The sequence below is a fragment of the Oryctolagus cuniculus genome, chromosome 21 (assembly GCF_964237555.1).
Source record: "Oryctolagus cuniculus chromosome 21, mOryCun1.1, whole genome shotgun sequence".
In the NCBI taxonomy this organism is placed as follows: domain Eukaryota; kingdom Metazoa; phylum Chordata; class Mammalia; order Lagomorpha; family Leporidae; genus Oryctolagus; species Oryctolagus cuniculus.
In genome coordinates this window covers 8,076,175-8,089,061 of record NC_091452.1, presented here as the reverse complement: position 1 = coordinate 8,089,061, position 12,887 = coordinate 8,076,175, and the positions used below count along the sequence as shown (strand labels likewise).

The window sequence follows — 12,887 nt, the reverse complement described above, 5'->3', positions numbered from 1 at the left end:
TGGAAAGCTGGTGCAGGAGGCGGAAGCTTAACCTACTGCACCACAGCACCAGCCCCACTCATGGATATTTGTATTACTTAATAACCATAGCAATGTTTGGAACAAAATATTTTGGAAGGAAAAAGTAGTTTATCACTGATGTCACTTTGAATTATCTGCACACAATGATAATAAAAAGCAGTTTGTTTTTTTTAAAAAATATTTATTTATTTGAAAGAGAATCTTCTGTCCATTCACGAATCTTCTATCCGTTCACTCCCCAAAGGGCTGCAACAACCAGAGTGGGGCCAGGCTGAAACCAGGAGCCTGGATCTCCAACCAGGTCTCCCATGTGGGTGGCAGAGACCCTAACACCTGGGCTATCTTTTTTTTTTTTTTTTTTTTTTTTTTTTTAAGATTTATTGATTGATTTGAAAGGCAGAGTTACAGAGAGGCAGAGGCAGAGAAATCTTCCACACACTGGTTCACTCCCCAAATGGCTACAACAGCTGGAGTTGAGCTGATCTGAGGCCAGGAGCCAGGAGCTTCTTCGGGTCTCTCACACGGGTGTAGGGGCCTAGGGTCTTGGACCATCCTGTACTGCTTTCCCAGGCCACAGCAGAAGTCTGGATTGGAAGTGGAGTAGCCGGGACTCGAACCGGTGCCCATATGGAATGCTGGTGTCACAAGGCAGGGACTTAACCAATTGTGCCACAACACCAGCTGCCTGACTTTTACTTTTTATTATTTTTTAAAATGTATTACAGAAAACACAGCCTTCTTCTTTATGTATTTGAAAGAGACAGAGATAGAGACAGCTCTCCATCTGCTTCTTCACTCCCCAAAAGTCTGCAAAAGCCATTCCTGGCCAGATCAAAGCCAGGAACTCAATCTGCATCTCCCACGTGGGTGGCAGGGACCCAAGTACTAGAGCCACACCTGCTGCCTCCTTGTGTGCATTATCTTATCAGGAAGCTGGAATGGAGAATGGGGTACTCCCATATGGGATACCAATGGAAGTAGTGTCTTAACTTCTGTGCAAACGCCCGCCCCAGTACACTGGGTGCCTCATCCTGTCTTTGCCGGGCTCCCCGCTGTGAACTGATTTAATCTTTAGGACAGTCCCAGGGGATGGGGACTGTTGTCATGGTTCTCATTCCACAGAGCCAGGGAAATTGTGGAAATTTCAAATTCAGATGCAAAATAGCAGAGACGGGGGCTCCCTGCGCTCCTAACACTGACTCCAGTGCTGTTTATGAAGACCCCGGCAAGAACACCCTACTCTATCAGCCACAGCTGAAGCTCCTGCGTGGGCTTCCCCCATCCCACTCTTGACTCTCCTCTCCTAAACGGAGCCCCACGAGGACTCTGGCACTTACCATTTCTGTGAAACTTCTAAAATACTTTTCCTAAATATGTATATATCCATAAGCAATATATAGTAAGTCTTCAAACTTTATTAAAACGGTAACTACAGAGTGATATAATTACGCAACCTGCTTCAGCCACTCTTTTTTTTTTTTTTTTTTTCAAGATTTACTTTAGTTGAAAGGCTGAGGCTGAAAGAAAGGGAATTTGCACCTGCTGGTTCACCCCCTAAAAGCCCACAATGGTTGGGGCTGTGCCAGACTGCAGCCAGGGGCCAGGGACTCCCATGTGGTTCAGGGGCTCGGGCCCTTGTGCCATCCCCTGCCGCTTTTCCAGGCGCATGAGCAGGGAGCTGGATCAGAAGTGGAGCAGCCAGGACCTGAACCGGTGCTCACATGCTCCACCGTGCTACTAATGTATAAAGTAGTCTCATATTTCTCCTCTCCTGTGTAGGGTTCTTGCTATTATTTTTGTTTTGGCCAATGTTTAAAAAATTGGGACTAATTTTAAAATCCAGATTTATGATCCTAAAATTTAAGATCATGACTTCTGAAGAGTCACAGAAGAATTCCCGCACGGGACCGACAGAGGGAACGCGCCCGTGCTCACCCCTGCGCGCTGCTCCCCGTCTGATGGCTGGGTCCCTGCCCTTTATCAGGAGGCGGGCACAGCGGGTGACCCGCCAGCCGCGACGCCGCAATCCCGTCGGCTCGGCTCCGACCCAGCTCCCTGCTGACGGCCGGGGGAAGGCAGCAGACGGCCCGAGCCCTCCCCCTGGGAGACCCGGGCGGCCTTGGGGGCAGTGGAGACTCGTCCAGGTGCGCCTAACGCGGCCCCCGCCCCCGTTAGTGCTGGAGGTGCGCGCGACCCGGGGGTTCCAGGCCAAGCGGGCAGGTGCAGGCGCCGACCGCTCCGACAACTTCGCGGGCAGGTCGGCGAGCGCGCCACGCGGGAGCTGTGAGAACGTCCGTGGACCGTGCCACGCACGTGCTGCCACGGCTGCCCGCCATTCACCCTGACCTAGTGAGTCATTTAACGAGGGAAGCTGACCCCTTCGCACCCAGCGAGAAGTCCACTGCGGCCGGACACACGTCTCCGGAGGAGGGGGCGTGACGACTTTCGCCTGGTGCGCATGCGCGCTTGGAAGAACGGCTAGGTCCGCCTCTGGCGCCTGATTAAAATATTTAATTCCAGCCGTCGAAGAGTTTTACTCCACCACTTTTATTTTTGAAAAATTCCCATGCATTTCGTTAACTTCCGAGAGGCCCTAGAGGCCTCTGGGGCTCCCCTTATTTCAAATGAGGCTATATTCCTACTGGGGTGCCTTTCGTGCCAACGGAGAACCTCACTGAGGTCTGCCGTTTAGGATGATGACGTAATTGTCGCGTGAAAGACCGCCACAAGATACCGTTCCAGCTCTCAGGCGAAGGCGGTGGCGGCTGAGTTTCTTGCCACTCAGGCACTTCGGTAGTTACCTATTTCTCGGGGGCGGTGCCGCGTGTGGACCCGGAGGACCCCGGCGCCGCCGCCATTTTGGAACCTTCCTAGAGCATCCTTTACCGGCTTTCCGCGCCGCCGCCGCCGCCGCCGTCCGTGGCTTCGCCGGGCAGGATGAATGTGATAGACCACGTGCGGGACATGGCAGCCGCGGGGCTGCACTCCAATGTGCGGCTTCTCAGCAGCTTGTTACTTACAATGAGTAATAACAACCCGTGAGTTGAGGCGGGGAACGGCCTGGGGCTGAGGAGAAAAGCGGCGGCGGTCTGGGAGCGGGGGCCGAGGGGGCGGGAAGGAGCGGCCGCGGGCCCCCAGCGGAGGCTCCACGATCAGCCCGCCGGCTTGGAAGCGCAAGTTGGACGGCCTTGGCCTCGGCCTCGTCCCGGGCTCCCTGTAGGGGATGAGGCGAGCGGCGACTTCGACCGATGGAAGGCGGAGGCTCCGAGAACCACCTGGCGACGACTTCCCAGACGGGGGCGAGCGAAGGGTTTCTCGAGGCGTCCGTCGCCGGGCGACTGTCAGCCACATCGCCGGGCTGAACCCCGCGCCCCCGGCTCCTTCCCGCTCGCTGCAGCGCAGCCCCAGGCCTCTGGTTTCGATAGCCGATTCCCACCTCGGAGCCAGATTTGGTTCCTCTTGCGTGTGTCAGAAGGGCCCCCTTTCTCGCCTTGGCAGAGTCCTGGAACCGGGAGACTCGGGGCGGGGGCGGGGGCGGGGGCGGGGGGCGGCGCCCTTCTTGTTTCCGGAGCTGCTGTGGGTTGAGTCCCGCCACAGAGGAGGCACAGGGCCGGTTCCAGCCTTGAGTGCTTGTCGGTCCCCGCTGGGTTTCGGCTAAGATCCCAGCACAGCTCTCTCTGACCTGAGGCCTCTTCGCCGGACCCCAGCCTCCCTGACTGGTGTGTGGCCCTTGACTGCCCCAGGCTGGTTCTCACGCCTGGGCCTCTGCACCTGCCGTTGGCATGGTAACCCCCCCCCCCCCGCAGGTTTCAGCCGCCCGTGTCCCTCCTAGAGAGCTCTTTGACCATCAGGATTTTGTCCCGTTTTCCCACTTGGCTGTTTGATGCGGTAGTGGTTTTTACTTTTTACATGGTTCTTTTTAAACTCCGAGAGAGCACTCTCTCATCTGCTGGTTCACTCACCAGATGCCCACAACTGCTAGTCGGGACCTGAGCCCAGGTGCTGGGACCACAGCCCAGGTCTCACGGAGGTGGCTGGAGCCGTTATTCGAACCATCACTGCCGCCTCTCAGTGTCTGCATTAGCAGGAAGCTGGCGGCAGGAGCCAGAATTGAACCCGGGCATTCTGATGTGCGATGAGGGCGTAAAGGTCGGCTCCCCGTGCTCTGACCACCTGATGGAATCAGCGCGACATCTGTTGCGTATTGAACGTGCTAAGGAAGGGTGTGCACCCTCGGAGAGGTGAAGCACTTGTCCCGCTTGGCACAGCCAGGAAGTGAGGGAGCCGTCTGGCCACTGGTTCTGTGGCCTGAGTCTCCATTCCGACCTCTCAGTCTGCGACCTCCGGGTGGCAGTATGATGGCTGCTTCTGCTCTGTGTGGACCCGCCGGCTTTGGCCTCTTCATAGCTGGTGTAGGCCAGGAAGGAAAGGCCTCCCTCCATGGCTGCACAGCAGACACTACTCCCCTTCTCTGTTAGTGTGCTTTGGCCCTCGCCAGTGAGACCACCACCTGCCACCATCCGCTTAGTGTTGACAGTGAGGAGCTCTGGTCTGTGCCAGCCTTCTGTGTTTATTCTGGAACTTGTACTTGGTTCTGAGCGATTCATCAAGGCATACAGTTTCCAGCGTTGGTAATTAATGCATCAGTTAGTCATTGCTCTTGGTTCTCAGAGGTGTTACAGGGCTGTTAGAGCAGTTGATAACGCTGGTTAAGCTAAGTTTGGTTAGCCTGCGTGTTTTCATGTCGGGGTTGACTGGCAGTTTCCTACCTTGTTTAAGTTTTGACCTTTATTGTTTGTGTGTGTGTGTGTGTATATATATATATATGTATGTATTTTAAAGATTTATTTATTTATTATTTATTTGAAAGACGGAGTTACAGAGAGGCAGAAGCAGAGAGAAATCTTCCAAATGGTCACAATGGCCAGAGCTGTGTGTATCCGAAGCCAAGAGCCAGGAACAACTTCTGGGTCTCCCACATGGATGCAGGGGCCCAAGGACCTGGGCCGTCCTCCGGTGCTTTCCCAGGCGCATTAGCAGAGAGCGATATTGGAAGTGGAGCAGCTGAATCGTGAACCGGCACCCATCTGGAATGCTGGTGCTGCAGGCCAGGGCTTTAAACCACTGTGTCACTACACTGGCCCCATGCGCACACACTCTCACACACACATATATAAAGATTTTATTTATTTTTTGAGAAAGTTACAGAAGGAGAGAAAGGTCTTCCATCTGCTTGTTCACTTCCCAGATGGCCGCAGTAGATGGAGCTGAGCTGCTCAGGAGCCAAGAGCTTCTTTGGGTCTCCCACACAGGTGCAGGGGCCGAAGCACTTGGGCCATCCTCTGCTGCTTTCCTAGGCCACAGCAGAGAGCTGGATTGCAAGAGGAGCATCTGGGTCTCAAACCGGCACCCATATAGGCTGCCAGTGCTCCAGGCAGAGGCCTAGCCCACTACGCCACAGTGCCAGCTTCTGTCTCTTATATTTTAAATTTTCTTATTGAATAGTGGTGCAGAGGATTAAGATGTTGCTTGGGATGTCTGCAGTCCCATTTAGGAGTGTTGGTTCCAGTCCTGCCTGTTCTGCTTCCTGTCTAGCTTCATGCTAGTGCATCAGAGAGCAGCGGATGGGTGATGGCCCAAGTGCTTGGGTTCCTGCCACCCATGTGGGAGACCCGAATGGAGTTCCAGGCTGCTGGCTTCAGCATGGCCCAGCCCTGGCTGTTGAGCATTTGGGGAATGAACCAGTGGTTCCAAGATCTAGCTCTGCTTTTAGATTTATTTCTTCATTTAAAAGTCAGAGTTACAGAGAGAGAAGGTAGAGACAGAGGTCCTCCATCCCATGGTTCACTCCCCAAATGAATGCAGTGGCCAAGACTAGTCCAGGTGGGTAGCAGGGCCTAAGCACTCTGGCGATCTGCTGCTTTCCCATGTGCATTAGGGAGCGGGATCAGATGTGGAGTAGTCAGGACTCCCATGCAAATGGCATGCCAGTGTTGCAGGCGGTGTCACAACATTGGCCTCTTCAGTATTTAAAGAGTTTTCCAGTTCTTTTTTGAACTCTTTGTTCAGCTCCTTCCTAAAAAGGAGTCAAAGTGGTGAGATTTCTTTTTTTCAGGTCTTTGCCGCATCTTTAGTAATGCTAGTTAAGTCGTCATTGGCCTAAAAACTTGATGTTAATTAACACTATATAGATGAAGGTATATCTGTATTTCAAACTGTTACATTAAGAGTGTTTAGAATAAACATATATATATATATATAATTGGATTTGATTTATAGGTATCATTTCTTTATATTAAGTAAAGGGAAATCATTAAGGAAAAATCTTATTAAAACAGAACAACCTAGGCACAGTGTTGTGGTGTAGCAGGTTAAGCCACAGCCTACGACACCAGCATTCTATGTGGGTGCCAGTTTGAGTCCCAGCTGCTCCACTTCTGCTCCCTGCTAATGCGCCTGGGAAAGCAGTGGAAGTTGGCTCAAGTATTTGACTCCCTGCAACCTACATGTGAGATCCAGATGAAGTTCCTGGCTTTGGCCTGGCCCAGCCCAGGCCATTGCAGCCATTCGGGAGGTCAACCAGCAGATGGAAGATCACTATGTCACTCTGCCTTTCAAATAAAAGAAATAAAATCTTTTTTAAAACCCCAAGAAACAAAACAACTTGAGGTACTATTTTAGATGTGTTGACCATTATTGGCATAAGATTCAACTTCTTAAACCTCTCACTTAAGGGCCATTTGGGGAGTAAATCAGCATATGGAATATCTGTCTGTCATTCTGCCTTTGAGTAGATGAATAAATATTAAAAAAATTCACATTTTTAGTTATCTGTATAAAATGGAGAAACAATGTATTAGAAGTATTTTTACTTTATTTAAACTGCGGTTGTACAAGACTTTGTACTAGACTAATGTGGATACTAAGATGTTCTTCCTGTATTGCAAAATAACCCACGTTGGGGGTGTACTCTCTCTGTTTTCTAGGGAGTTGTTCTCCCCGTCTCAGAAGTACCAGCTCTTGGTGTATCATGCTGACTCTCTGTTTCACGATAAGGAATACCGGAATGCTGTCAGTAAGTATACCATGGCTTTACAGCAAAAGAAAGCCCTTAGTAAAACTTCAAAAGTGAGACCTTCAACTGGAAATTCTGCGTCTACTCCACAAAGTCAGGTAATTGGAGATGGAATTGTGTTTGGTTTTGGTTTTGGTTTTTTGAGAGAGGGACTGAAGGGATTTAGAAGATAGATGGTTAGTTAGATGTAAAAGGTGGTCAGATAGGAAGTAACTTTAAAGGGGAGATGACTGGAGAAAGGTGAAAAATCCATGTGGATGTGCGAATGTGTCCAACTAAGTATTAAAGGCTAAGAGTAGGCTGGTGCCGCAGCTCACTAGGCTAATCCTCCGCTTGGGGCGCCGGTTCTGTCCCGGTCGCTCCTCTTCCAGTCCAGCTCTCTGCTGTGGCCCCGGGAAGGCATGGAGGATGGCCCAAGTGCTTGGGCCCTGCACCCCATGGGAGATCAGGAAGAAGCACCTGGCTCCTGCCTTCGGATCGGCGAAGTGTGCCTGCTGTAGCAGCCATTTGGGGGTGAACCAACGGAAGGATGACCTTTCTCTCTCTCTCTCTCTAATTCTGCCTGTCCAAAAAAAAAAAAAAGGCTAAGAGCAATGAGACTAAAAATTAAACATGAATTATCTAGAGTTATCTAGACTGACAGTCATACATTGTTTCTCCATTTTATACAGATAAAAAATGTGAAGTTTTTTTTTTTTTTTTTTTTATATTTGTTCATCTACTCAAAGGCAGAATGACAGAGACAGATACTCCATATGCTGCTTGACTCCCCACATGCCCACAGCACCTGGGCCTGGGCCAGACCTGCACGCCATCCAGGTTTCCCATGTGAGTGGCAGAGGTCCAAGCACTTGAGATGTCATCTGCTACCTCCCAGGATGCTTTAGCAGAAACTGGGTGAAACAGAGGGGCCAGGACTGGAACCAGCACTCCAGTGTGGGATGCAGTGTCCCAAGCAGTGGCTTAACGTGCTGTACCACAGGGCCTGCCCAGTATTTATAACTAATGGAAATACAACACAGAATGCTTTTCAGTTAGATTTGTGAGTATCTGGGGAAACTTGTGGTAAATAATCAATTCCTGGCAATTTTGACTGCTTAATAATTAGTTAAGTAAAGAAGGCATAAAATTGTAATGTCCTCATCACTTGCTAGAAATTAACCCTAATGGGGGCTGGTATTGTGGTGCGGAGAGTTAAGCTGTTGCCTGCAGCACCAGTACCCTATATGGACAAGTTCAAGTCCCAACTGCTTCCAATCCAGCTCTCTACTAATGCACCTGGGAAAGCAGTGGAAGGTGGCCCAAGTCCTTGGGCACCTGCACCCACATGGGAGACCTAGATGAAATTCCTGGCTCCTGGCTTCTACCTGTCCTAACCCTGGCCAATGCAGCATTGCAACCGTTTGGAACCATTGGATAGAATACCTCTTTCTATGTGTCTCCTCTCTGTATGTGTAACTCTGCCTTTCAAATAAATAAATAAATCTTTAAAAAAAAATCAACCCTAATAAGCTCACAGTTTTGAAGATATAAAACTAAAACTGCTCATTGCAGTGTTTTATAATAGTAAGAAACTGGAGGGATGGGAATTTGGTGCAGTGGTTAAGATACAGCTCAGGATGACTCCTGCATAGCATATCAGAGTTTGAATCCTAGGTTCAAATCCCAACTCCACTTCCAATTCATTTACTTAACTCCAATTCCAGCTTCCTGCTCATGCACACCCTAGGAGGCAGCAGGCATTGGGTGGCTCAAGTGCTTGGACTGCTGCCACCCACGTGGGAAACCTGGATGGAGTTCTGATTCCTGGCTTCAGCCTGGACTGGCCCCAGCTGTTGTGGTCATTTGGGGGGTGACCAGCAAATGGAATATATCTCTCCCTTTCTCTCTCTTTCCGACTCTCTGCTTTCCAAATGAATAAAATAAATCTTAAAAAATGTATTTATTTGAAATGCAGAGTGATAGAGAGGAAGAGGAAGCAGGGAGAGCTTCCATTCCATCTGCTGGTTGACTCTCCAAGCTCTTGGGCCATCAACTCCTGCCTCCCAGGTTCATTGTCAGGAAGCTGGATGGGAAATTTAGAGTAGCTATGCCTGGAACCAGCACTCCAATATGGGACATGGATGTCCCAAACAGTGGTTTAATACCCACTATAGCACAATGCCTGCCTTGAGGGGGAACTTTCAGTTTTTAATTTTAAGCTATGTTTTAAATTTCCTAGCTGTATACATACAAATTATATTGAAAAGGAATGTCAGGGTAGGGGTTGTCTCAGTGGTTTAAAGGGGCTGCCTGGGACGCCTACATCCCATATCAGTGCCTGAGATAGAATTTATCTCCGCTTCTGATCCAGCTTTCTGCTGTTGTGTCCTAAGAGACAGAAGATGGCCCAAGTGGTTGGGTTCCTGCCACGCATATGGGAGACCTAAATGGAGTTCCTGGCTCCTGGCTTCAGCTTGGTACAGCCTCAGCGATTGTGGGTATTTAGGGCATAAACCAACAAATAGGAAATGGCTCTCTCTTGCTCTCTCTGTCACTTTGCCTTTCAAATAAGAATATGAGTGAATGAGTGAACGAATGTCAGAGTAACGTAGGAGTAGTTTTAGATCTTGATTTTTCTGCGTTGTACTTTTCCATATATAAACAAGCTTTTTCCCATAGATAAGATCTTATTTATGTAAAACCTTTGCTTTCTATTATTAATGTGCTGATAGCCAGGATTTCCTCTTTATTTTCTGACACTGAATGGAAGTCATGTGTATCATAAAAATAGCTAATATTACTGAGCATTCAGTATGCTAAACACCATGCTTAAAATTTTCTTATGAATTTATACATTTAATCTTTATGTACTCTTTAAATTGAGGTAATTCACAAGCTATAAAATTCACCTTTTTTTTTTTTGACAGGCAGAGTGGACAGTGAGAGAGAGAGAGACAGAGAGAAAGGTCTTCCTTTTGCTGATGGTTCACCCTCCAATGGCCGGCGCGCTGCGGCCGGCGCACCGCGCTGATCCGAAGCCAGGAGCCAGGTGCTTCTCCTGGTCTCCCATGCGGGTGCAGGGCCCAAGCACCTGGGCCATCCTCCACTGCACTCCCTGGCCACAGCAGAGAGCTGGCCTAGAAGAGGGGCGACCGGGACAGAATCCGGCACACCAACCGGGACTAGAGCCCGGTGTGCCGACGCCGCAAGGCGGAGGATTAGCCTATTGAGCCGCGGCACCGGCCAATTCACCATTTTTTTAAAGCTTTATTTATTTTGAAAGAGTAACAGAAGAGAGAGATCTTCCATTTGCTGATTCACTCCCCAGATGGCCGCAGTGGCCCCACTGGGCTAGGCTGAAGCCAGAAGCCAGGAGCTTCATCCGGTTGTCCCATTTGGGTGGCAGGGACCCAAACACTTGGGCCATCTTACACTGCTTTTCCTTGTCCTTTAGCAGAGAGCTAGATCGGAATTGGAGCAGCCAGGATGTATCCCATATGGCATACTGGCATCATAGTGGATGGCTTAACCCACTGGGCCACAGTGCTGGCCTCAAAATTCATCCTTTTTAAAGTGTGCAGTTCAGAAAAAATAAAGTGTGCACATCAGTGGACTTCAGTATGTTTACAAGGTTGCACTACCAGCAGTACTATCTTTTTTTTTTTTTTTTTTTTTAAAGATTTAGTTTAGGGGCCAGCACTGTGGTACAGTGGGTAAAGCCCCTGTCTGTAGCACTAGTATCCCATATGGATACCGGTTCCGGTCTCAGTTGCACCACTTCCAATCCAGCTCCCTGCTAATGCACTTGGGAAAGTAGTGGAAGATGGCCCACGTCCTTGGCTGCTACACTTGCATGAAAGACCTGGTTGAGGTCCTGGCTCCTGGCTCCTGGCTCCTGGCTCCTGGCTCCTGGCTCCTGGCTCCTGCCTGGCCCAGCCCTGGCTGTTGCAGCCATTTGGGGAGTGAACCAGCAAACAGAAGACTTCTCCCTCTGCCTCTCCCTCTCTTAACTCTGCCTTTCAAATAAATAAACCATTTATTTTATTTGAAAGGCAAAGTGATAGAGAGACAGAGAAACTTCCACCCACTGATTTACTGCCCAGAGAGCTGCAAAGGCTGGACTGGGCCAGGCTGAAGCCAGGAGCCTGCAATTCCCTGTGGGTCTCCCACATGGATGCAGGGGCCCAAGGACCTAGGCTGTATTCTGCTGCATTCCCAGAAACATTAGCAAGGTACTGGATCAGAAGCGAAATAGGACTCAAACCAGAGCTCCAGTATGGGGTGCTGGCATCCAGGATGGCAGCTTAACTTGCTGTGCCACAATGCTGGCTCCCAACAGTACTGTATAATTCCACAGCATTTTCTTCTCCTTAGAGAGGTGCTGTTGCCTAGTAGCAGTCACTCATTCCTTCCCCCATCTCACCCCTGACGATCTCTAACCTCTCTGTTTCTGTGTACTTAATTATTCTGTATATTTGATATTAATGGAATCGTGTGATAAGGCTTTTTGTGTCTGGCTTATTTCAGTTAGTGTAGTCAAGGTTGATCTGTATTGATAGCAAGTATTGGTTCTTCACTTTTATTGCCAGATAATACTCCGTTATGTAGATATACCACCTTAGGTTTACCTGTTAACTAGTTGGTGGATATTTATGTGGTTTTTACTTTTTTTTAAATTTTTTTTGACAGAGTTATACAGAGAGAGAAAGAGAGAGAAGGTCCTCCCTCCGTTGGTTCACCCCCCAAATGGCCGCTATGGCCGGTGCGCTGCGCTGATCCGAAGCCAGGAGCCAGGTGCTTCTCCTGGTCTCCCATGCAGGTGCAGGGCCCAAGCACCTGGGCCATCCTGCACCACCTTCCAGGGCCACAGCAGAGAGCTGGACTGGAAGAGGACCAACCGGGACAGAATCCAGTGCCCCGACCGGGACTAGAACCTGGGGTGCTGGCGCTGCAGGCGGAGGATTAGCCCAGTGAGCCATGGCGCTGGTTGGTTTTCACCTTTTTAACAAGTTTTAGGAATACGGCATTTTCTAAAGTAGGACAGGAGAGAAAATTTAAGGGTAGAAGGGATTCATGTTTATCTTCTCTGTGTTTCAGCAGAGATGTCCCTGAGTAGGTTCTCGTGCAGCCCTGCCAACAATAGCACTGACAAGTTTGGGTGAATGCCTGTGTTGAAGCAGATAAACAGGAGCTTCCTCTGTGTTAGAGGAGGATCCTGTGAGATTCCTTGACGTCCACCTCATCTCGTAAAGCTTGTACTCTTCCTTCATCCTCTTCCTACAGATGCTCCTGCAAGGGCTGCCTCTGGCATAGTGGGTGGGGCTGCTGCCTGTCGTGCTGGCATCCCTTGTGGGTGCCAGTTTCAGTCCAGTTCCATATGGGTCCACTTTCGATCCAGTTCCCTGCTAATGTGCCTGGGAAAGCAACAGAGGATTATCTCAGGTGTTTGGGCCTTTGTACCCACTGGGAGGCCCAGAGGAAGATCCTTGCTCCTGGCTTTAGACCAGCCCAGCTCTGACCTTTGTGGCCATTTGAGAAGTGAACCAGTGGATGGATGACCTCTCGCTCTCTCCTGCTTTCTCTATAACTCTTATCAAATAAATAAATCAATCTTTTTTTTTTTAAAGATTTATTTTATTTATTTGAAAGAGAGTTACAGAGAGAGGTAGAGACAGAGACAGAGACAGAGGTCTTCCATCTGCTGGTTCACTACCTAAATGGCTGCAACAGCCGGAGCTGCGCCAATCCGAAGCCAGGAGCCAGGGGCTTCTAATCCAGGTCTCCCATGCAGGGGCGGGGCCCAAGGACT

The 12,887-nt window shown here is 49.7% G+C and overlaps 1 protein-coding gene across 13 annotated transcripts in view; it reads left to right on the top strand.

Annotated features, from left to right (window-relative positions):
* Window positions 1–2,054: 2,054 nt before the first annotated feature.
* Window positions 2,055–12,887, top strand: part of ANAPC7 (anaphase promoting complex subunit 7) — a 29,995-nt gene continuing 19,162 nt past the window's right edge. For 3 of the 13 annotated variants that reach the window (XM_051826777.2, XM_008272209.4, XM_070066180.1), the window contains exons 1-2: window positions 2,473–3,059; window positions 7,008–7,194. In XM_051826777.2, coding sequence (XP_051682737.1) covers window positions 2,959–3,059; window positions 7,008–7,194 — 288 coding nt within the window. In that variant the 5' untranslated portion in view covers window positions 2,473–2,958. Of the gene's footprint in view, window positions 2,166–2,472; window positions 3,060–7,007; window positions 7,195–11,767; window positions 12,065–12,887 lie in introns of those variants that run through there. The other 10 variants (XM_070066178.1, XM_070066186.1, XM_051826775.2 and 7 more) reach the window with 10 other exon arrangements.